This window comes from Bos javanicus, chromosome 3, assembly GCF_032452875.1.
Source record: "Bos javanicus breed banteng chromosome 3, ARS-OSU_banteng_1.0, whole genome shotgun sequence".
NCBI classification, from domain to species: domain Eukaryota; kingdom Metazoa; phylum Chordata; class Mammalia; order Artiodactyla; family Bovidae; genus Bos; species Bos javanicus.
Window position 1 is genome coordinate 1,637,948 of NC_083870.1, and position 25,950 is coordinate 1,663,897.

At 43.1% G+C, this 25,950-nt stretch overlaps 1 protein-coding gene across 2 annotated transcripts in view; it reads right to left on the minus strand.

Annotated features, from left to right (window-relative positions):
- Positions 1 to 1,878: 1,878 nt before the first annotated feature.
- Positions 1,879 to 25,950, minus strand: part of STYXL2 (serine/threonine/tyrosine interacting like 2) — a 66,422-nt gene continuing 42,350 nt past the window's right edge. For both annotated transcript variants that reach the window (XM_061399473.1, XM_061399482.1), the window contains exon 6: positions 1,879 to 5,223. In XM_061399473.1, coding sequence (XP_061255457.1) covers positions 2,402 to 5,223 — 2,822 coding nt within the window. In that variant the 3' untranslated portion in view covers positions 1,879 to 2,401. The remainder of the gene's footprint in view (positions 5,224 to 25,950) is intronic.

The following is a 25,950-nucleotide window of genomic DNA, read 5'->3' on the forward strand; positions in this document are numbered from 1 at the left end:
CTTTCTGCAGGTCTTGACTTTGACTTCTCTCGGGTTTCCTCCTCTGAGCTAGTCCACATACAGACTATGAGGACCATTGCTGTCTTTCTAGCCTAGGAGCTCAACTAAAAGCAGACTAGGTCATTTCTTTAGTACGTGTTCACCAGGCTCAAATTCAGGTTTGGAGAAAGACTAGGTGGCTCTTTAAACTGAGATGCTTTAACATGCTTGTTCAACATCTGCTCAGTGGACTGTTAGGGCTGACTAGAGAGTTTTAAAAAGTTTCTCGACATGATTGAGATCAATTTATTTATTTCCCACTTAGGTTAGTAAAAAAAGACATGTGTAGAGATCTGTGTTAATTGGATCCTTATGAACAGGCACTGGGGGAAGCTGCTCAACTGGCCTGTCAGTTAATTCAGTCCCTGAACTTGGGTCTCTAAATATTGATGGTCAATTTGCACGCTAATTCAAGGTAAGAAGATCAGGAAAAGAAAAAGAGAACTGTTGTCCCAGGGATATTGCCAATGCTGTCTCTAGAAGATCAGTCTTCTAGAATGGATGCTCAACTGATTGTCTATGCCTTTGTCAGAAACTTTCCTATAGGGGTAAAATGAGAGGAAGCTTTGAGCTTGCCCAGAAGGTAAAATGAGCCACAACCAGCCTTCTTGCCTATGAGGATAGTGCCATCTTAGATGATGACAACGACCTGTTGAGCACGGAAACTAGGGACTAAGGCTGAGTAAAGTGAGCAAAGGAAGAAGGAAAGGGGGAAATGGGACAAAGACTGAGCTGTGTTTTTTTAAGGCCTCATTCTCTTTCAGCTAGTGAAGGGGAGATGAGCACCATCAGTGATTGAACTGCAGGCTGATGTGGTAGAAGGAAAGTGAGCAAATTAATTCAGTTATTTTGACAGCAGCTAATGTGCAAGTCTGGGTTTGAGCTCAAGTCTGTTCCTTTTGCCTTGGTGTATTCATGCTCACTGCAACATGTCATGTTAATAATCCATGTAGAAAAGATGCACCATGCCCACGTCCTATAAAACTCAGTTTCTAGGAAAAATGATCACATGATTAATGATCACTTACTATACACCCCATTGGTGGATTCCTCATTCCTCTTCTGCCCTCCCAACTATATCTCATGAATTAGATACATGCCTGTTTTCGAATCCTGCAAGATGCTCCAGGTTGAAAGGACTATAGAAATGAGTTCCCCAATGTTTGAGATAGGTGCCCAAAACATGTCTCTTGCTTTGGCAATTCAACCTGTGTTTGGAAGGTGGAAATCCTTGGGAACAACACATAAGAAATCTCACCAACCTAGCCCATCCAGAGTGCAGAGAAGGGTCAAATGGACTGCCCACAGCATTGTCCAGTGATCCTCAAAGGAATGAAAAGCAAGGATGACCACAAGACCTCATAAAAATACATCTCCATCTCCTTGTGCTGGGCTTCTTTTCTTCTCTCCCTCATGGTGGTTTGCTTTTAACCCCTGCCATTCCAGAGGGACTCTCTACCTTTAGCTCACCACTATAAAACCTTTCTCTCTTGAGTTCCATCTGTTACTCTCAAAGGTCCCCCTCATGTCTTCCCCTTCCCTGGGGCTTCCCAGGTGGCTCAAATGGTAAAGAATCTGCCTGCATTGCAGGAGACCCATGGCTTCCCATTGCACTGTATCCTAAACTAAATACTTGGTTATTAGTTCTTATAATAATAAATATTATTTTAAAATAATATTTTATACATTAATATTTTTAATATAAGATGATATTGGTATTGTCTGGAGACAGCTTTTGTAGCACAAGGTGAGGGTGGCTCTTGGTAACACATCTGTGTCTCTTAAAGTGGGTTTCCACTAATACCCAAAGAGTTAAAAGTGACCAGAATGAAGAAGAAATGCTTGACAACATATCAATTTAATGGAGATCCAAAACTTTCAAAAGAAACAACCAGAACTCAGCTGCTGGGAGAGGTGAGACTTGCCACAGGATAGATTTCTTGGGTCTCATTATCAAACCTCTACATAAAGAACCATGTCCTGTACTCACAGCCTTCCTGGAATAAGTTGGAGTCTCCAACAAACTATAGCGCCTTTGTGAACTCATCTCTAGTCTGTGATGAAAAAAATCAAACATAAGTGAAGCATCAAAGTTCAGAAGCATTGGGCAACAGAAATGGCCTCAGCTGGTCCCTCATTTGGACCTCACATTTATGCTCTTCTTCCCCTTCTCTGCTTCCTCCCTACCCCACCTCTGGTGGTTTCCTGCCTGGTGCTGCTCATTTCACTTCTGCCCCTCCATATGATCCTTTCCCCATCCTTGTCCCTTGGTGGGCTGTGGCTAAGTGTGTCTTGAGCTCTGTGCTAAGCTGTAAGGCTTCTCCCTGTGTTTTCAGTCTCTCCCAGATTCCCTTTGCCCAGCTCAATCCTCCCTTCTTCTCTGCAGCTTAGTCCTTGTTTCTTCTTGCCGGCGTCTCCAGGCAGCAATGATGGCTTCATCATCCATTTCCTCCTCCTCCTCCCTGTCAGTGCTTCTCCAATACCGGGACTGCCGCCCTGAAGCAAACCTCCCTTCTTCTTTCTTTTCCATCCTCGCTTTCTCTCCCTCCTCTTCAGATCTCATGAAACTCTGGGTGAATTTCCTCTTGGCTCCAAATTCAGAAAAGTCTGACTTGGATGACTCTTCCACATCTTCCCAGTCCCTGGATCTGGCCCCATTTGGACGCCGTGGTTCTGGGGACTCTTCTCCTTCAGAGGGCTCGGGGGTCCGGCGGAAAAAGTAGGGCTCCGGGCTTTCCTCCCGGGAGCTTGAGGTCTCACTAAACATGGACCTGGAGAAGGTGTGCATCTCTCTGCCTTCCCTGGTGGAGGAAGCAGAGAACCGTGAAGTGCTTTTTACCGAGTTGCTATTGGTTTCGTGGTAGGAGGAGGTGTCCTGCTCCTCTGACCGGGATTTGGAGAACTTGTAACTGGAAGACTTAGACTCTGTCTCCCGAATCAGGGAAGATCTGGTGCACTTTTCCCTGGAGCTTCCAGACCAATCACTTTGGGGAGATTTTTCCTCTGTCCTGAGGCCACTGAGCCACTTATTAATACTGTTATCCTTCTCTCTGCCAGCTCTGCTGCCACTTCCGTAGCCATCAGAGACAGCCAGGGAGGAGAAGGTGTCTGTTTCGGGTTTCTGGGAATTACTGCGGGAAGAATACCGGAAGCTCCCTATGGCGCTGTCAGTGTCCTCATCCCTATCACCCACGTCATCATCCTCATCCTCATCTTCCTTGACCTTCTTCTTCTTGAAAAGGGAGCTGCGTTTGTTGTCGGAGGCCAGCTTCTCCATTTTGTACTCGGACATCTTCTCTCTCAGCTCTGTTTGCATCTCCTTCTCCTTCCGGCCAAGCTCCTTTAGGTCAATATTGTCAGCAAAGAGGCTATAGATAGGCTTGCTGGTCCCCTTCACTTTGCTCCCAGTACCTTCAGCTCTTGCACTCATGGTATGGGAGGACAACACAGACTGGGTCTCAGAGCTGGGTCTTGCCTGGCTTTGAGGCAGCAGGCAGCCACCCAGGGCAGAGCTGCTCTGTCCACTGAGCATGGAGACTTGGTCATCCCCTAGGCAGCTGCCTGCTGGTGCTGCCTTCATGCTTACAACGGACAGTGGGCGGGGCGACAACAGCATTTCATTTTGCTTCTGGGCGAGAGTTTCACTGACTACGTTGGCAATCCAGTTCTGTATGCTGGCAATGGAGATTGTGTCTCCAGGCCCCACATGCAGGTTAGGTAGAGGTGTGGTGGGGGTGGAAGCCAAGCATCCACCTACTTTGCTTAGGGCCTGAGAGGGATGGGAGCTGTGGCTCTGGGCGCTGAGCACAGATGCTGTGTCCCCATCAGCGCTGACTGAGGGGGCTGCCGACCAGAATGCAGACAGGGGGATGCTCCCACTGGCAGCTGAGCTATCTGCCTCCCAGCTTCCCATTGACTGGCTCTCCTCCAGTGTCTGCCTGCTTCTCTCCAGCAGCTCCAGCCTCCGCTGTCGCTTCTTGACCAAGGCCAAGTCATCTCCCTTGCTGAGCTCCACCACCTCCTCCTTGTTCTCACTGCCCACCTTCTTTTGGTGTTTCAGCTTCCAGGCCTGGTAGGCAGACAGATTGACATCAGAGAGGTTTTTCTTCTCCCCCTCCACCTCCTCCGCACCTTGCTCACTGCTGCCATCTCCTGCCTCTGAGTCCTTCTTGTGAAATCCAAACTGGATTCTCTTGATCTTCCACCTTTCCAGGGCGGTGAGTTTGTCCTTGTTTCTGCTGCAGAAGTTATAGAAGGAGCTGGCCTCGGAGGCCACACTCTCCTCGTCATCCTCCCGCACCCTGCTCCCCACCTCCGAGCTGGCGTCCACCTCCTCTCTCTTGTTCCTGGAGTGGTACTTTCGGGAAGCCTCCTTCTCAATCTCCTGCAGCCTCTGGTCCCACATGTCCCAGGTGCTCTCCGTGGACATGGAGTCAGAGCGGCGTCTCCCACCTCGGTTCTGGCTGCTCATCTGCAGCTGCTGCTTCAGGACCCGGATGTCATGGCTGCTCACACTCTCAGAGGTGCTGCTCTCACTCAGCGTGTGCCTCCTTCTTCTCGTCACGAAGGAGCTGCCATTGCTCTCCTCTTCCTCTTCCTCCTCCCTATTCCACCTCCGGTGCCCTTCTGCCTGGTACCTCTCATTTCGGCTCTGCCACTCCCGGATGATTCGCTCCACATCCTCATCCTCGGGCTCCTCACCTTGACGAGAGGAGGCTGAGAACCTGTCGTCCTCGCCCTGCAGGACCTTGCCCGTGGGGAGGCTCTGCCCCTTTTTCCACGCCTCGTAGAGCCTCTCCTCCTCCTCCTCATCGATAAGGGTGAGGGGCTTGGAGGCCTGGCTGGCCCTCCCCAAGGAGGAGGTACTCAGGTGACTGGCAGCGTCGTCCTCCTCCTCCACGGTGAGGGTGTGCACTCTGGCTGCCACCGTGCTCCCGGCGTCCTCGCCCTCCTCCACCGCCTCCTCCCCACACTCCCTGCTGAAGTCCTCTTCGCGCTCCTCCATCAGCTTCTCGTTGAGCTCGCGGAGCTGCTTCAGGAAGCCGTCGTTGGGGTAGATGGCCCGCTTCTTGCGCACAGTCATCAAGGCCTCCAGGACGGCCATGTTGTGGAAGATCATCAGGTAGGCTACTACCAGCACAGCCGAACGGCTGACGCCCATTTCACTGCTGACCAGGACTTTCCCTGTGAAGAAAACACAGCAGATGGTGATGGAACAGCAATAGTTTGGCTGTTGTTGTTGTTGTTTTAAGTTTTGATGTGCTGGATTTAGTATGTTTCCTTTGCCTCTCATATTCATCCATGCTCAAGTCACATTAGGGACAAGCATCATTGTCCCCATATTACAGAAGTCAGAGCAGTGAGGCTACCCTGTGCTTGTGGAAACATTTTCTGAACATGTACAAGGACTGGGGAGTGGATACTCTCTTCAGGTCAAACTTGGATTTATTAGCTTTATTCCAAAGGAATTTGTGTCAGTGTGGAACAAGATATTTCAGGTTTGGAATGACCCAAATGGAGTGGAGTGGGCCCCTCGTTACTCTTGTTCCAGGCACTGGGCTTTCACTGATGCCATCTGAGCCTGCAATGTGGGTGGATATGTCATACAATGAACTCAAATGATTGTTTATATCAACTGAAACCTGTAAAGCCTTCTAAAACTGCTATTAAGTCATGTCTCTCTTTTCTTGTAGCATTCTTAAAGCATAAGGATAGTTGTATAAATTCCTATGAATGCTTTTGGTAAATATAGCCTGTTCTTATAGCCTAACAGAAGCTTTTGCAAGTCTCAACTTTACCATTCAATACATTAGTGATTCCCCAACCTCCCCCTCTACCTTGCCTCCTTCATAAAAATGACAAACATGCCTTCTATGCCTTTGTTCTAATAACTGTTTAAAATGCACATTGGGATCACTAGAGATCTCCTTCCAGGCTGTCATCAATCTGTTTTCCAGCAGTCTTCAGGGATATTTATTAAATCATTCATGAGTCCTATCTTACAATATGGGATGGGGGTGGCTTTTATTATTATATCTTTGCATCAGTTAAGGCTATGTCTTTGTCTTATAGCAGGTCAGAGACCCAGGCAAGACTTGAGGGCACCTGAGATCCAATAATGCTGAAAGGCCAATTACCAAGGGCCAGCAGTCACTAGGGGTAGGTAAGCAAGCCACTAAAGAATCAAGGCCTTACAAACAGCTGAGAAAAAAAGTGAAAGGCAAAGGAGAAAATGAAAGATATACCCATCTGAATGCAAAGTGCCAAAGAATAGCAAGGAGACATAAGAAAGCCTTCTTGAGTGAACAAAGGAAAAGAAACAGAGGAAAACAACAGAATGAGAAAGACTAGAGAGAAGGCAATGGCACCCCACTCCAGTACTCTTGCCTGGAAAATCCCATGGACGGAGGAGCCTGGTAGGCTGACGTCCATGGGGTCGCTGAGAGTCAGACACGACTGAGCAACTTCACTTTCACTTTCATGCATTGGAGAAGGAAATGGCAACCCACTCCAGTGTTCTTGCCTGGAGAATCCCAGGGACGGGAGAGCCCGGTGGGCTGCCCTCTATGGGGTCGCACAGAGTCAGACACGACTGAAGTGACTTAGCAGCAGCAGCAGCAGCAGAGTTCTCTTCAAGAAATTAGAGATACCAGGGGAACATTTCATGCAAAGATGGGCACAAAAAAGGATAGAAATGGTATGAACCTAACAGAAGCAGAAGATATTAAGAAGAGGTGGTAAGAATACAGAGAAGAACTGTACAAAAAAGGTCTTAATGACCCAGATAACCACAATGGTGTGGTCACTCAACCAGAGCCAGACATCCTGGAGTAGAGTATGAAGTCAAGTGAGCCTTAGGAAGCATTACTAAGAACAAAGCTAGAGGAGGTGATGGAATTCCAGCTGAGCTATGTCAAATCCTAAAATAGGATGATGCTGTTAAGTGCTGCATGCTATATGTCAGCAAATTTGGAAAACTCAGCAGTGGCCACAGGACTAGAAAAGATCAGTTTTCATTCCAATCCCAAAGAAGGTCAGTGCCACAGGATGGTCAAACTACTGCACATTTACACTCATTTCACATGCTAGCGAGGTAATGCTCAAAATCCTTCAAGCTAGGCTTCAATGGGTCATGGTGGAGAGTTCTGACAAAGTGTGGTCCACTGGAGAAAGGAATGGCAAACCACTTCACTATTCTTGCCTTGAGAACCCCAAGAAGAGTATGAAAAGGCAAAAAGATAGGACACTGATAAATGAACTCCCCAGGTCAGTAGGTGCCCAATATGCTACTGTAGGTCAGTGGAGAAATAACTCCAGAAGAATGAAGAGATGGAGCCAAAGCAAAAACAACACCCAGTTGTGGTTGTGACTGGTGATGGAGGTAAAGTCCGATGCTGCAAAGAGCAATATTGCATAGGAACCTGGAATGTTAGGTCCATGAATCAAGGCAGATTGGAAGTGGTCAAACAGGAGATGGCAAGAGTGAACATCGACATTTTAGGAATCAGTGAACTAAAATGGATGTGAATTTAACTCAGATGACCATTATATCTACTACTGTGGGCAAGAATACCTTAGAAGAAATGGAGTGGCCATGATAGTCAACAAAAGAGTCCAAAATACAGTACTTAGATGCAATCTCAAAAATGAAAGAATGATCTCTGTTCATTTCCAAGGCAAACCATTCAATATCACAGTAATCCAATTCTATGCGCCAACCAGTAATGCTGAAGAAGCTGAAGTTGAACGGTTCTATGAAGATCTATAAGACCTTCTAGAACTAACACTCAAAAAAAGATGTCCTTTTCATTATAGGGGACTGGAATGCAAAAGTAGGAAGTCAAGAAACACCCGGAGTAACAGACAAATTTGGCCTTGGGGTACAGAATGATGCAGGGCAAAAGCTAATGGAGTTTTGCCAAGAGAACACACTGGTCATAGCAAACACCCTCTTCCAACAACACAAGAGAAGACTCTACACATGGACATCACCAGGCGGTCAACACCGAAATCAGATTGATTATGTTCTTTGCCACCAAAGATGGAGAAGGTCTATACTGTCAGCAAAAACAAGACTGAGAGCTGACTGTGGCACAGACCATAAATTCCTTATTGCCAAATTCAGACTTAAATTGAAGAAAGTAGGGAAAACCACTAGAACATTCAGGTATGACCTGAATCAATTCCCTTATGATTATACAGAGAAAGTGACAGATTCAAGGGATCAGATCTGATAGAGTGCCTATGGACAGAGGTTAGTGACATTGTACAGGAGACAGGGATCAAGACCATGCCCAGAGAAAAGAAATGCAAAAAGGCAAAATGCTTGTCTGAGGAGGCCTTACAAATAGCTGTGACTAGAAGAGAATCAAAAGGCAAAGGAGAAAAGGAAAGATATACCCATTTGAATGCAGAGTTCCAAAGAATAGCAAGGAGATAAGAAAGCCTTTCTCAGCAATCAATGCAAAGAAATAGAGGAGAATAATAGAATAGGAAAGTCTAGTGATCTTTTCAAGAAAATTAGAGATACTAAGGGAATATTTCATGCAAAAATGGGCACAATAAAGGACAGAAATGGTATGAACCTAACAGAAGCAGAAGATATTCAGAAGAGGTGGCAAGAATACACAGAAGAACTGTACAAAAAAGATCTTCATGACCCAGATAATCACGATGGTGTGATCACTCACTCACCCAGAGCCAGAAATCCTGGAATGCGAAGTCAACTGAGCCTTAGAAAGCATCACTACGAACAAAGCTAGTGGAGATGATGGAATTCAAGTTGAGCTATTTCAAATCCTAAAAGATGATGCTGTGAAAGTGCTGCACACAATATGTCAGCAAATTTGGAAAACTCAGCAGTGGCCACAGGACTGGAAAAGGTCAGGTTTCATTCCAATCCCAAAGAAAGGCAATGCCAAAGAATGCTCAGACTACAACACAATTGCACTCATCTCACACACTAGTAAAGGAATGCTCAAAATTCTCCAAGCCAGGCTCCAGCAGTACGTGAACTCTGAAATTCCAGTAGTTCAAGCTGGATTTAGAAAAGGCAGAGGAACCAGAGATCAAATTGCCAATATCCACTGGATCATCAAAAAAGCAAGAGAGTTCCAGAAAGACATCTATTTCTGCTTTTTTGACTATGCCAAAGCCTTTGACTGTGTGGACCACAACAAACTCTGGAAAATTCTGAAAGAGATGGGAATACCAGACCACTTTACCTGCCTCTTGAGAAATCTGTATGCAGGTCAGGAAGCAACAGTTAGAACTGGACATGGAACAATGGACTGGTTCCAAATCAGGAAAGGAGAACATCAAGGCTGTATATTGTCACCCTGCTTATTTAACTTATATGCAGAGTACATCATGAGAAACACTGGGCTGGATGAAGCACAAGCTGGAATCAAGATTGCTGGGAGAAATATCAATAACCTCAGATATGCAGATGACACCACTTTTAAGGGAGAAAGCAAAGAAGAACTAAAGAGCCTCTTGATGAAAGTGAAAGAGGAGAGTGAAAAAGCTGGCTTAAAACTCAACATTCAGAAAACTAAGATCATGGCATCTGGTCCCATCACGTCATGGCAAATAGATGGGGAAACAGTGGAAATAGTGACAGACCTTATTTTGGGGGACTCCAAAATCACTGCAGATGGTGACTGTAGCCATGAAATTAAAAGACACTTACACCTTGGAGGAAAAGTTATGACCAACCTAGACAGCATATCAAAAAGCAGAGACATTACTTTGGCAAAAAGATCTGTCTAGTCAAAGCTATGCTTTTTCCAGTAGTCATGTACGGATGTGAGAGTTGGACTATGAAGAAAGCTGAGTACCAAAGAATTGATGCTTTTGAACTGTGGTGTTGGAGAAGACTCTTGAGAGTCCCTTGGACTGCAAGGAGATGCAACCAGTCCATCCTAAAGGAAATCAGTCCTGAATATTCATTGGAAGGACTGATGCTGAAGCTGAAACTCCAATACTTTGACCACCTGCCCTGAAGGACTAACTCATTTGCAAAGACCCTGATGCTGGGAAAGATTGAAGGCAGGAGGAGAAGGGAACGGCAGAGGATGAGATGGTTGGATGGCATCACCGACTCAATGGACATGAGTTTGAGTGAACTCCAGTAGTTGGTGATGGACAGGGAGGCCTGGTGTGCTGCAGTCCATGGGGTTGCAAAGAGTCGGACATGACTGAGTGACTGAACTGAACTGAGGCTTCAACAGTACGTGAACTGAGATCTTCCAGATGTACAAGCTGGATTTAGAAAAGGCAGTGGAACCAAAGGTCAAATTGCCAACATCCATTGGATCATAGAAAAAGCAAGGGAGTTCCAGAAAAGCATCTACTTTTGCTTTATTGACTATACTAAAGCCTATGACTATGTTTTTTGTTCTGTCACTCAGTCATGTCCAGCTCTTTGTGATCCCATATCTGTAGCACATCAGGCTTCCCTTTTCCTCACCATTTCCTTGAGTTTGGTCAAACTCATGTCCATTGAGTCAGTTATGCCATCCAACCATTTGTCCTCTCTTGTTACCTTCTCCTCCTGCCTTCAACCTTTCCTAGCCACAGTGTCTTTTCCAAGGAGTCAGCTCTTTGTATCAACTGTGGAAAATTCTTAAAAAGATGGGAATACCAGACCACCTTACCTGTCTCCTGAGAAACCTGTATGTAGGTCAAGAAGCAACAGTAAGAAACAGACATGGAACTAACTGGTTCCAAATTGGGAAAGGAGTATGTCAAGGCTGTATATTGCTACCCTGTTTATTCAACTTATATGCAGAGTACATCATACAAAATGCCGGGCTGGATGAACACAAGTTGGAATCAGGATTGCTTGGAGAAATATCAATAACCTAAGATGTGCAGATGACCAGCCTAATGGCAGAAATTGAAGAGAAACTGAAGAGCATCTTAATGAAGGTGAAAGAAGAGAGTGAAAAAGCTGACTTAAAACTCAACATTCAAACAACTAAGATCATGGCATTAGGTCCCATCACTTCATGACAAATAGATGAGGAAAAAATGTAAACAGAGACAGACTTTATTTTCTTGGGCTCCAAAATCATTGTAGATGGTGACTACAGCCATGAAATTAAAGCTTGTTCCTTGGAAAGAAAGCTATGATGAACCTAGACAGCATACTAAAAAGCAGAGACATTGCTTTGCCAATAAAGGTCCATATAGTCAAAGCTATGTTTTTTCCAGTAGTCATGTACGGATATAAGAGTTGGACCATAAAGAAGACTGAGTGCTGAAGAATTGATGCTTTCCAACTATGGTGCTGGAGAAGACTCTTGAGAGTCCCTTGGACTGCAAGGGAATCAAGCCAGTCAATGCTAAAGGCAATCAACCCTGAATATTCATTGGAAGGACTGATGCGAAAGCTAAAGCTCCAATACTTTGGCCACCTGATGCAAAGAGCCATTGGTAAAGAACCTGATGCTGGGAAAGATTGGAAGCAAATGGAGAAGGGGCAGTAGAGGATGAGATGGTTAGATAGCATGACCAACTCAATGGTCATGAATTTGAGTGAACTCTGGGAAATAGTAAAGGACAGAGGAACCTGGCTGTGCTGCAGTCCATGTGGTCACAGAGTCAGTGAAGACTGAGCCACTGAACTTCACTGAAAGAATCAAGGCCACTAAAAAAGCATCTACAGATTCAACATCTTATCCCCTTCCTCTTCCAGCTCAGGGCTCAGCTGTCACTTTTAACTGGCAAACTAGGCAGCAGTTTACTACTGTGAGTACCGAAGACTCACTCCATTTTTTTGGAGGTGGTTACTAGGCCAGCTCAGTTCAAGACACTTCAGGACACAAACCAATAGGCTTCCTCATAAGGGGATCAAATATTGAATACAATTAGACTCAGTCTGGTAGAGCCTAGGTTGCCATCCGTGCTTTGTCATATTATGTTCCTTGCACCTGGGATTCCTCTGAGGAGCCTCAGGGACAAGGGAAAGGCTGGGTGGGTCAGACTCAGGGGTCCCCACCCAATTCACCCAGAGCAGCAGAAGGATTTTCTATTTTCTTAGGCCACACTAAGGTATAGTTTGTGCCTGATATCAACTTCAGGGGGTGCCTTTCATTTTGAAGTGAAAGTAGATTTGTTTGGTTGTGATGAAAACTCTCCAGCAGTAAAATGGCTTGAGGAAGGAAGTCTTTTTCTAAAATTTGAAGCCATCATTTTGATCAATAGGGGGGCTGATTTTGGGGGTGTCAGGGCTCAGTCTTGAGGTACAAATTTCTAGGCAGTCAGTGTAGAACAACTGGGGATCATTAATCTTAAACCCATATGTCTGGTCCATGGTAAAATGGTCAGAGGGCATGAAAAAGGATGGTGACTTAATCCAAGGATCAAGAGAAGCCATGAAATGAAGTTTCTCAGTCGTGTCCGACTCTTTGCGACCCCGTGGACTCTAGTCTACCAGGCTCCTCTGTCCATGGGATTCTCCAGACAAGAATACTGGAGTAGGTTGCCATTTCCTTCTCCAGGGCATCTTCCCGATCCAGGGATCGAACCTGGGTCTCCCGCATTTCAGGCAGCGCTTTAATCTCTGAGCCACCAGGGAAGCCCCCAAGATAAGCCATAAAGATGTTAAGTATCTTGACCTTTAAATTGATTGGTTAGAAATAATGTGATTTAAGGAAGGATATAAAAACTGCTGTAAGTCCCACCTTGGGGGGACTCTTTACCCCCTCTCAGTGTCTATGCTGAGAGCTTTATACTTTCCTCCTCTTTAATGAATTCTATTCTCTTGAATGTTTGCATGTTCATGGATTCCATTCTTTTGCTCTGCAGACAAGAACTCGGATTCGCATCTCAGTCTGTCTATATGTGCTTAAAAATTTGAAGAGTACTGCTAGTGGAGAGAGCCCTGGACTTGAGTAAGGCTGGGTTCAAGTTCTCTCACATGATCAGTATGCCTTTGTATGGCAGGAGTTTGTGTTGTATCCTCTCAGTTCACAATCCTCTTTTCCCTCAGAACTTTCTTCTCTCTCTGCATTTCAGGAAAATGAAAAGTACTTGCCCAGAGGTCAACCCTCCTTGTCACTGTGGATAGAATTCAGGGTAGACAAAGGACCAGAGTCTGACAACTTCTCTCTCCAGGGAATGTGGAAATGGAACTGAGGAAGAAAATCAGCAGTTATTGCCAGGCCTGTGGAGGGCCATGCTCTCGATGTAGAGAGAAAGAGGAAATGGAACCAAGAGTCCTGAGGTTGTCCAGTCCTTGTTCTAGACCATCCTGAGGCCACATTCCTGTCTCTGGATTTCTTCTTGTCTTGTTATAGTTAATGCCTTTGCTGCTTGTTAAGTAGTTTGAGATGGTTTCCACTTACTAGCAACCAGTGCAGTTCAGTTCAGTTCAGTTCAGTCGCTCAGTCATGTCCGACTTTTGCGACCCCATGAATCGCAGCACGCCAGGCCTCCCTGTCCATCACCAACTCCTGGAGTTCACTCAGACTCACGTCCATCGGGTCAGTGATGCCATCCAGCCATCTCATTCTCTGTCATCCCCTTCTCCTCCTGCCTGCAATCCCTCCCCTTACTAGCAACCAAGGGGATCTTAATTATTACATGGTTTCAGTCATTTAGGGGCTTCCCTGATAGCTCAGTTGGTAAAGAATCCCCCTGCAATGCAGGAGACCCCAGTTGGACTCCTGGGTCGGGAAGATCCGCTGGAGAAGGGATAGGCTACTGAATCCAATAGTCTAGCCTGGAGAATTCCATGGACTGTATAGTCCATGGGGTTGCAAACAGTCGGAGATGACTGAGTGACTTTCACTTTCAGTCACTTAAGCGTCCACGAGTGGGGATTTCGCCATCTGTAAAAGGTAAATAACATGTTCTCAAGGGGTCACTGTGATTATTAGGTAAAAGGCCCAGCACCAGGAGTATATTTCATTTTCCTCCTGGTACTAGAGTGGAGAAAATCACAGAAACTAAGGTCCAGGAGGTTAATTCCAGGTCTGCTGGGAGGTAGGAACTACCCACAAAAGCAGCAACCACTGTAAAGGATGTTGTCCTTTCCCCGGCTTGCAGGGGTGCTGAGACAAGGGAGTGGGAGGCTGAAGTTCACAGTAGCAAGGGAAGGGGGGATGGTCCGCAGGACACACAGGCCAAGCAGGAGATGGGGACCACCTGGCTGACCCACGGTCTAGGCTGGCTCCAGCTCAGCTGCCACACTGGCAGGAAGGCCCGATGCACCACTGTGGGTGGGATGGGGGAGCTGGGGGTGCAGAACCAGCCCTGGAGGGAGTGCTACTGCCTCTCTTTCCCCGTGATGGGACACTCCCTGCTCCAGCCACAGCAGGTCCTGAAGGTCCACGCCACCACCCTTGGGCAGCTTCTTGCGATTCTGGGCATACGTTTCCACTGTGCGAACTACCTCTCTCACCTGGGATGCTGCGTGAGTCTGTGCTTCCCTTGCTCTGCCAAGAAGTTGGTGGATAGCACCAGGAAAAGCAGCGGAAGAAATCCCCTCTCTCACAGACACCAGGCAGACATGCCCAAGTCTATTTTAGTCAGAAGAAATACGTTCTTAAAAATAGGGTTTTTGTTTTTTTTTAAGTATTGAAAAGAGAAAATCATTTTATATAGATATATAATTATCTATATATATATGTAACACATGAATTATTTAATAAAAATACACATATATAAAAATATTTTCCCTCTCTCTGAACTCTCTCTGCCTCTCGCTGCCTCTGTCTCTGTCTCTATATATATGTATACATATACATGCATATGTGTTATTGTTCAGTCACTAAGTCACGTAGGACTCAGACCCCATGGACTGCAGCACAGCCAGGCTCCTCTGTCCTTCACCGTCTCCTGGAGTTTGCTCACATTCATGTGCATTGAGTTGGTCATGCTGTCTAACCATCTCATCCTCTGCTGCCTGCTTCTTTTGCTTTCAGGCTTTCCCCGCATCAGGGTTTTTCCAGTGGGTCAGCTCCTCGAATCAGGTGGCCAAAGTACTGAAGTTTCAGCGTTAGCATCTGTCCTTCCAGTAAGTATTCAGAGTTGATTTCCTTTAGGATTGACTGGTTTGATCTCTCTCCTTGCAGTCCAAGGACTCTCAAGAGCCTTTTCCAACACTACAATTCAAAAGCATCAATTCTTTGATGCTCAGCCTTCTCTCACATCCATACATAACTACTAGAAAAACCATAGCTTTGACTGTATGGACCTTTATCAGCAAAGCGATGTCTCTGTTTTCTAGATTTGTCATAACTTTCCTTCCAAGGATCAAGCATCTTTTAATTTCATGGCTACAGTCACTGTCTGCAATGCTTTTGGAGCCCCCCAAAATAAAATCTGTCAGTGTTTCTACTTTATCCCTTCTATTTGCCATGAAGTGATGGGACCTAATGCCATGATCTTAGTTGTTTGAATGTTGAGCTTCAAGCCAACTTTTTCACTCTTCTCTTTCACTTTCATCAAGAGGCTCTTTAGTTCCTCTTCACTTTCTGCTGTTAGAGTGGTATCATATGCATATCTGAGGTTGTTGATATTTCTCCCAGCAATCTTGATTCCAGCCTGTGCTTCATCCAGTCCAGCATTTCCCCTGATGTACTCTGTAGAGAAGTTAAATAAGCAGGGTGACAGTATACAGCCTTGACAAACTCCTTTCCCAATTTGGAACCAGTCGGTTGTTCCATGTATGGTTCTAACTGTTGCTTCTTGACCTATATACGGTTTCTCAGGAGACAGGGAAGGTGGTCTGGTATTCCCATCTCTTAAAGAATTTTCCACAGTTTGTTGTGATCCACACAAGTCAAAGACTTTGGCATAGGCAATGAAGCAGAAGTAGATGTTTTTCTGAAATTCCCTTGCTTTCTCTATGATCCAACAAATGTTGACAATTTGATCTCTGATTTCTCTGCCTTTTCTAAACCAAGCTTGTTTAGAGGTTCAAAATTTGGAGATCCTCAGTTCATGTACTGCTCATGTCTAGTTTGAAGGATTTTTAACATAACCTTTTTAGCATGTGAAATGAGTGCAATTGTATGGTAGTTTGAACATTCTTTGGTATTGCCCTTCTTTGGGATTGGAATGAAAACTGAGCTTTTCCAGTTGTGTGGCCACTGCTGAGTTTTCCAAATTTGCTGACAAATTGAATGCAGCACTTTAACAACAATCCTATTTTAGGATTTAAAATAGCTTAGGTGGAATTTCATCATCATCTCCTCTATCTTTGTTCATAGTAATTCTTCCTAAGGCTCACTTGACTTCACACTCTACTCCAAGATGTCTGGCTCTATGAGAGTGACCACACTTTCATATGAGAGTGGTTATCTGGGTCATTAAGACCTTTTTTGTACAATTCTTCTGTGTATTCCTGCCACCTCTTCTTAATATCTTCTGCTTCTGCTAGGTCTTTACTGTTTCTGTCCTTTTTTAAAAAATTTCTTTTTAAATTGAAGGATAATTGCTTTATAGAATTTTGTTGTTTTCTGTCAAACCTCGACATGAATCAGCCATAGGTATATATTTATCCCCTCCCTTTTGAACCTCCTTCCCATCTCCCACCCCATTCCACCCCTCTATATTGATACAGAACCCCTGTTTGAGTTTCCTGAGCCATACAGCAAATTCCCATTGGCTATCTGATTTACACATGGAAATGTAAGTTTCCATGTTACACTTTCCATACATTTCACCCTCTCCTCCCCCCTCCCCATGTCCATAAGTCTATTCCCTGTTTCTCGATTGCTGCCCTGTAAATAAATTCTTCAGTATCATTTTTCTAGATTCCTTAATATTCATTAGAATATGATATTTATATTTCTCTTTCTGACTCATTTCATTCTGTATAATAGGTTCTAGTTCATCCACCTCATCAGAATTGAGTCAAATGCATTCCTTTTTATGGCTGGGTAATATTTCATTGTGTATATGTACCATAACTTCTTTATCCATTCATCTGTTGATGGACATCTAGGTTGCTTCCATGTAATAGTGTATTAGTACCGCAATGAACAATGTGATACATGTGTCTCTTTCAATTTTGGTTTCCTAGGAGTGGGATTGCTGGGTCATATGGTGGTTTTATTCCTAGGTTTTTAAGGAATCTCCATACTGTCTCCCATAGTGGCTGTATCAATTTACATTCCCACCAACTGTGCAAGAACATTCCCTTTTCTCCACACCCTCTCCAGCATTTACTGTTTGTAGACTTTTTGATGATGGCCATTCTGACCAGTGTGAGGTGATATCTCACTGTAGTTTTGATTTGCATTTCTCTAATAATGAGCGATGTTGAGCATCTTTTCACGTGTTTGTTAGCCATCTGTATGTCTTCTTTGGAGAAATACCTGTTTAAGTCTTTTCCCCATTTTTTGATTGGGTTGTTTGCTTTTCTGGCATTGAGTTGTATGAGCTGCTTATAATTTTGGAAATTAATCCTTTGTCAGTTGTTTCACTTGCTATTATTTTCTCGCATTCTGGGGGTTATCTTTTCACCTTGCTTATAGTTTCCTTTGCTGTGCAAAAGTTGTTAAGCTTAATCAGGTCCCACCTGTTTACTTTTGTTTTTATTTCCATTACACTAGAATGTGGGTCATAGAGGATCTTGCTTTGATTTATGTCATGTTCTGCCTATGTTTTCCTCTAACAGTTTTATAGTTTCTGGTCTTACATTTAGGTCTTTAATCCATTTTGAGTTTATCTTTGTGTGTGCTGTTAGGAAGTGTTCTAATTTCATTCTTTTACATGTAGCTGTCCAGTTTTCCCAGCACCATTTATTGAAGAGGCTGTCTTTGCCCCATTGTATATTCTTGTATACTTTATCAAAAATAAGATACCCATAGGAGCATGGGTTTATTTTTGGGCTTTCTATCTTGTTCCATTGGTCTATATATCTGTTTTTGTGCCAGTACCATACTGTCTTGATGACTGTAGCTTTTTAGTGTAATCTGAAGTCAGGAAGGTCGATTCCTCGAGCTCCATTCTGCTTTCTCAGGACTGCTTTGGCTATTCGGGGTTTTTTGTGTTTCCATATGAATTGTGAAATTTTTTGTTCTAGTTCTGTGAAGAATGCCATTAGTAATTTGATAGGGACCACACTGAATCTGTAGATTGCAGTTTGGTAGTATAGTCATTTTCACAAAATCCATTCTTCCTACCCAGGAACATGGAATATTTCTCCATCTGTTTATGTCATCTTTAATTTCTTCCATTTGTGTCTTATAATTTTCTGTGTACAGTTCTTTTGTCTCCTTAGGTAAGTTTATTCCTAGATATTTAATTCTTTTTGTTGCAATGGTGAATGGGATTCCTTAATTTGTCTTTCTGATTTTTCATTGTTAGTACATAGAAATGCAAGTGATTTCTGAGTATTGATTTTGTATCCTGCAACTTTGCTAAATTCACTGATTCTCTACTAATTTTCTGACACTATCTTTAGGGTTTTCTATGTACAGTATCATGTTATCTGCAAACAGTGAGAGCTTACTTCTTTTCCAATCTGGATTCCTTTTATTTCTTTTTCTTCTTTCATTGCTGTAGCTCAGACTTCCAGAACTATGTTGAATAATAGTGGTGAAAGTGGACACCCTTGTCTTGTTCCTGATCGTAGGGATATGATTTTAGTTTTTCACCGTTGAAAGTAATGTTTGTTGTAGACTTATCATATACGGCCTTTACTATGTTGAGGTAGGTTCCTTCTATGCCCATTTTTTGAAGTTTTAATCATAAATGGGTGCTGAATTTTGTCAAAGGCTTTTTCTGCATCTATTGAGATGATCATATGGTTTTTATCTTTTGATTTGTTAATATTGTATATCACATTGATTGATTTGAATATATTGAAGAATCCTTGCATCCCTGGAATAATCCCAACTTGATCATGGTGTATGAACTTTTTGATGTGTTGCTGAACTCTGTTTCCTAAAATTTTGTTGAGGATTTTTGCATCTCCGTTCATCAGTGATATTGGCTTGTAGTTTTGTTTTTTTTGTGCTGTTTTTGTCTGGTTTTGGTATCAGGGTGATGGTGGCCTTGTAGAATGAGTTTGGAAGTGTTCCTTCCTCCTCAGTTTTTGAAAGAGTTTTAGAAGGATCGCCTTAGCTCTTCTCTAAATGTTTGATAGAATTCTCCTGTGAATCCATCTGGTCCTGGGCTTTTGTTTTTTGGGAGATTTTTGACCACAGATTCAATTTCAGTGCTTGTAATTGGATTGTTCATAATTTCTATTTCTTCCTGGTTCAGTCTTGGAAGATTGAACTTTTCTGAGACTCTGTCCATTTCTTCCAGGTTATCCATTCTATTGCCATTTAGTTGATCATAAGTCACTTATAATCCTTTGTATTTCTGCATTGTCTGTTGTAACCTCTCCTTTTTCATTTCTGATTTGTTGGTTTGATTCTTCTCTCTTTTGTTCTTGATGAGTCTGGCTAAAGTTTTGTCAATTTTGTTTACCTTTTCAAAGAAACAGCTTTTAGTTTTATTGATCTTTACTATTGTTTCTTTTATTTCTTTTTCATTTATTACTGCTTGGATCATTATGATTTCTTTCCTTCTACTAATTTTGAGGTTTTTTTTGTTCTTCTTTTTCCAGTTGTTTTAGGGGTAAAGTTAGGTTGTTTATTTGATGTTTTTCTTGTTTCTTGAGGTAGGATTGTATTGCTATAAACTTCCTCTTAGAACTGCTTTTGCTGCATCCCATAGGTTTTGAGTTGTCATGTTTTCATTGTCATTTGCTTCTAGAAATTTTTTGAGTTCCCTTTTGATTTCTTCAGTAACCTGTTGGTTATTTAGAAACGTGTTGCTTAATCTCCATGTGTTTGTGTTTCTTACAGTTCTTTCTTGTAATTGTTATCTAGTCTTATAGTGCTGAGGTTGGACAAGATGCATGATACGATTTCAATTCTCTTAAATTTACTGAGGTTTGATTTGTGACCCAGGATGTGGTCTATCCTGGAGAATGTTCCATGTGCACTTGAGAAGAAGGTGTATTCTTCTGCATTTGGATGGAATGTCCTGAAGATATCAATGGGATCCATCTCATCTAATGTGTCATTTAAGACTGGTGTTTCCTTATTAATTTTCTGTTTTGATGATCTGCCAATTGGTGTGGGTAGGGTGTTAAAGTCTCCTACTATTATTGTGTTACTGTCAATTTCTTCTTTTATGTCTGTTAGTGTTTGTCTTATGTATTGAGGTGCTCCTGTGTTGGGTGTATAGATATTTACAATTGTTATGTCTTCCTCTTGGATTGATCCCTTGATCATTATGTAGTGTCCTTCCTTATCTCTTGTAATTGTCTTTATGTTAAGGTCTATTTTGTCTGATATGAGGATTACTACTCCAGCTTTATTTTGCTTCCCATTTGCATGGAATATATTTTTCCATCCTCTCACTTTCAGTTTATATGTGTCTTGAGGTCTAAAGTGGGTTTCTTGTAGACAGCGTGTATATATATATATATATATATATATATATATATATATATATGTGTGTGTGTGTGTATATATATATCTATATCTATATATATCTATATCTTGTTTTTGTATATATATATATCTTGTTTTTGTATCCATTCAGCCAGTCTGTGTCTTTTGGTTAGACCATTTAATCTATTTACATTTAAAGTAATTATTGATATATATGTTCCTATTGCCATTTTCTTAATGTTTGGGGTTGATTTTGTAGCTCTTTTTTCTTCTCTTGTATTTCTTGACTATATAAGTCCCTTTAACATTTGTTGTAAAGCTGATTTTGTGGTACTGAATTCTCCTAACTTTTGCTTGTCTGAAAAGCTTTTTATTTCTCCATCAATTTTGAATGAGATCCTTGCTGGGTATAGTAATCTTGGTTGTAGATTTTTCCTTTCAGTACTTTAAATATATCCTGCCATTCCCTTCTGGACTGCAGAGTTTTTGCTGTAAGATCAGCTGTTAAGTATATGAACTTTCCCTTGTATGTTACTTGTTGCTTCTCCCTTGCTGCTTTAATGTTTTTTCTTTGTGTTTAGATTTTATTAGTTGGATTAGTATGTGTCTTGGCATGTTTCTCCTTGGATTTATCCTGTATGGGACTCTTTGTGCATCTTGCACTTGACTGACTATTTCCTTTTCCATGTTGGGGAAATTTCAAACTATATCTTTAAAAAATTTCTCATACCCTTTCTTTTTCTCTTCTTCTTCTGGAACCCCTATAATTCCAATGTTGGTGCATTTGATATTGTCCCAGAGGTCTCTGAGACTGTTATCAGTTGCTTTCATTCTTTTTACTTTATTCGACTCTTCAGAAGTTATTTCCACCACTTTGTCTTCCAGCTCACTGATTCATTCTTCTGCTTCAGATAATCTGCTATTCTTTCTAGAGTATTTTTAATTTCATTAGTTGTGTTGTTTGTCTATGTATGTTTATTCTTCAATTCTTCTAGGTCTTTGTTAATTTGTTCTTGCATTTTATCCATTTTGTTTTCAGTTTTTGATCATCTTTGCTATCATTATTCTGAATTCTTTTTCAGGTAGTTTGCCTATTTCCTCTTCATTTATTTGGACTAATGTGTTTCTAGTTGTTCCTTCATTTGTGTAGTTTTTGTCTGCCTTTTCATTATTTTTTTTTAACTTACTGTGTTTGAGGTCTGCTTTTCCCAGGCTTCAAGGTTGAATTCTTTCTTCTGTTTGGTTTCTGCCCTCCTAAGGTTGGTCCAGTGGTTTGTGTAAGCTTGTAAAGGGTGAGATTTGTGCTGAGTTTTTGTTTGTTTTTCCTCTGATGGGTAAGGCTGAGTGAGGTGATAATCTTGTCTGCTGATGATTGGGTTTGTATTTTTGTTTTATTTGTTGTTTAGATGAGGCATCCTGCACAGGGTGCTACTAGTGGTTGGTGATGCTGGGTCTGTATTCAAGTGGTTTTCTTTGTGTGAGTTCTCACTATTTGATACTCCCTAAGGTTAGTTCTCTGGTTGTCTAGAGTCTTGGAGTCAGTGCTCCCACTCCAAAAGCTCTGGGAACAAAGATTCCACAAGTGGTTTGTTATGGGATTGCTGCTGCTGCTGCTGCTGCTAAGTCGCTTCAGTCATGTCTGACTCTGTGCGACCCCATAGACGGCAGCCCACCAGGTTCCCCCGTCCCTGGGATTCTCCAGGCAAGAACACTGGAGTGGGTTGCCATTTCCTTCTCCAATGGAGGAAAGTGAAAAGTGAAAGTGAAGTCGCTCAGTTGTGTCCGACTCTTCGTGACCCCATGGACTGCAGCCTACCAGGCTCCTCCATCCATAGGATTTTCCAGGCAAGAGTACTGGATTGGGGTGCCATTGCCTTCTCCTTGTTATGGGATTAAGTGAGATTAAAACAAATATCCAAAAAAGAGAAACCAAAGATGAACCCCAGACAAATGGCAATTACAAAATCAGGCAAATAATTAAAATAATGGAATATACACATATACACATATACACCCATGAGCAAAGTGAAAACGGTCCACCAACAAAAGTAAAGTACAGTAGATTGACCCAACAAACGAAGGAAATAAAAAATTATATTTACCAGTTAAGAACAAAACTAACTAAAGCACAGACTGGAAAACAAAACTAAAGCAAGGTGCCAATTGGGGAATAAAGCAATGAAAATTAAACTACCAAATTGTTGATAGGAAAGGAAAGAAAGAAAGAATAGATATGCAAAGTTAAATAGAGGTAGATTAAGAAGATTTATATACATTAAAGATTAACTGCAAGGGGAAAAGAACAGTAGGAAAGACAAACAAAGGAATAAATGTAGAAAAAATATAATAGGTTTAAAAAATTAAAATTATAAAGAAGAGAAAAGAAAGAAAAAACAGAAGAAAGAAAAAAAGAAAAAGGAAAACTCCACAGAACTGCAAAAGCCCAATGTAGAGGCAAAGGTTTATAATAGCAATAAAAAAATGTTACTGATTAAAAAATAAAGCTCAAAATCTTAATTAGATTACATAGTGCCAATAAAATCAACAACTGCAACAGAGGTGGGTGGAAAGGGGGAAAAAATCCAAAGGAATCTACAGAGTGTCCAGGTTCGATGCACAATGCTGGATGCTTGGGGCTGGTGCACTGGGACAACCCAGAGGGATGGTATGGGGAGGGAGGAGGGGAACACATGTATACCTGTGGTGGATTCATTTTGATATTTGGCAAAACTAATACAATTATGTAAAGTTTAAAAAAAAAAAACATAGGTCAAATCTTTAAAAAAAAAACAAACATAAAAATAATAAATGTTTTTCTTGAGTCACTGCTGTCAGAGTCCTTCCCCTTGCTGGGAGTAACAGTCCACCTCACCTCCCTCGGATGCCCTCCAACACTGTGCTGATCTCTGGACCTGCTGTGGGGGCAGCTCAGGTTCTAATCTGGTCCTACTCCTGTATGTTCTTGCCTCCAATGTCCACAGTTATCAGAACTACTGAATTTTCTTTGGTGGGAGCGCTCAATGACCTTTTATATATTCCATAGACAGAGTCTGCCTAGTTGATCATGTGGATTTAATCTGCAGCTAGTACAGCTGGTGGAAAGGTTTTGGGTCTTCTTCCTTAGCCCCACTGCCCCTGGGTTTCAATTCGGGTTTTATTTCCACCTCTGCATGTGGGTCATCCACTGGGGTTTGGTCCTGAGGCTTCCCTGGAGGACTTGGGTCTGCGCCTGTGAGGGCCAGGTGTGGAGGAGGTGCAGCTGCTTGGGTCGCAGGGGTTCTGGCAGCACCAGGTACTCAGGGGAGTTGGTGGCTAGGGCAGCAGGAAATACAGTGCTCTAGGAGGGCATGGCACTCCATGGAGAAGGAAATGGCAACCCACTCCAGTATTCTTGCCTGGAGAATCCCAGGGATGGGGGAGCCTGGTGGGCTGCCATCTATAGGGTCGCACAGAGTTGGACAGGACTGAAGCGACTTAGCAGCAGTAGTAGGAGAGTGTGGCAACCAGTACTGGCCAGTACACTCCAGTATTTTTGCCTGGAGAACCCCCCTCCCTGACAGAGAAGGCTGGCAGACCACAGTTCACAGGGTTGCAAAGAGTTGGACACTGCTGAAGTGACCCTGCACGCATAGATGCAAGACTTTTTTGCTTGTGGCAGCTCTGCTCCAGTGAGAGTTGAGTGTGAAGGTGGCCCAGCTGCTTGGCCTGTGGGGACCCTGGCAGCGCGAAGTGTGCAGGGACACGGACTGCCTCCGCCGCAGGAGTTATGGCCCTATCAGAGTCTTTTATTCGAGCCCGTTGTAGCTGGCAATCAGAACGCCTCTTTGGCCAGTCTTTCTCTGTAGCTCTGCCCATTCAGGCACATAGAGGGACCCCCCCCTGGCCGGGCGTCCTACTCTTGTTCTGCACATCAGTCATTTAAAGAAGCAAACTGGGTGAGGTCCTACTCTGTAGTTCAGTGCATCAGACGTTTGATGGGCCAGCCTCTCTATTCAGCTGCTGCCAATGCTGGCATGTGGGGAGAGAGAGGCTATAGTGATGGCTCCATCCCCTATGTGTGACTTAGCAGTATCGCCTTGCTTCCATGGCCACCTGGCTTTCCTCCACAGGCATTTCTTATCACAATCTCCTCCTTCACCTCCCCTCGATCTGTCTCTCTGCAGTCAACAGCAGCCCTCGCCCTGGGCTCACTCCCCAAACTCCAGCTCCCAGCCGAGCTGCGCCTTCCAGGGGACCCTCATCCGTGTCCAGGGTATGTATGGCTGCAGCAAGGACTGTCTGATTCTCATTCCACTTAAGCTGCCACAGATCAGCTGTTTCACTCTCAGCCTTAAATGTTTCTCCTCCAACTCAGACAACTACCCCGATGTGTGCTCGGACCCCTGCTTTAGTTCCCCCACTCACCGAGGGCAGGTCCAATTCTACTAACACTCCTGTTTTCCCCCTTAGTTCCTTCATCCTACCAAGTTTTGCATGGTTCTATATATTCTTTTCCTCTGGTCAGGTACTCCTGTCCACTCTCAGCTGGTGTTATGCACGCACTTCTGTATCTTAAGGTGTATTCCTGATGTATCCATGGAGAGAGATGTACTCCACATCCACTGACTTCTCTGCCATCTTCAGTCCTCTTTTTCTGTCCTTTATAGTGCCCATACTTGCATGAAATGTTCCCTTGATGGCTCTAGTTTTCTTGAAGAGATCTCTAGCCTTTCCCATTACATCGTTTTCCTTTATTTCTTTGCATAGTTTATTAAGAAGGCTTTCTGAGCTCTCCCTGTTGGTCTCTGGAACTGTGACTAATTGGGTATGTCTTTCCTTTCCCCTCTTGCCTTTTTGCTTCTCTTCTTTCCTCAGCTATTTGTAAACCTCCTCAGAAAACCGCTTTGCTTTCTTGCATTTCTTTTTCTTGGCGATGGTTTTGGTCACTGCCTCCCATACAAAGTTACAAACCTTCATCCATACCTCTTCAGGCACTCTGTCTACCAGATCCAATCCCTTAAGTTTATTCATCACCTCCACTGTATAATCATAAAGGATTTTATTTAGGTCATACCTGAATAGCCTAATGATTTTCCCTACTTTCTTCAACTTAAGCTTGATTTTTGCAATAAGATGCTCATGATCTGAGCCAGAGTCAGCCCCAGGTCTGGTTTTTGCTGGTTGTTAGAGTTTCTTCATCTTTGGCTGGAAAGAACATAATCAATCTGATTTCAGAATTGGCTATATGGTGATGTTCACTTGTATAGTTGTCTCGTGTTGTTGGAAAGGGATATTTGCTTGACAAAACTCTGTTAGCCTTTGCCCTGCTTCATTTTGTACTCCAAGGCCAGACTTGCCTGTTGTTTCAAGTATCTCTTGACTTCCTACTTTTGCATTCCAATCCCCTATGATGAAAAGGAGCTTTGGTGTTCTAGAAGGTCTTGTGGGTGTTCATAGAACTAGTCAACTTCAACTTCTTCAGCACTAGTGGTTGGGGTGTAGACTTGGATTACCATGATGT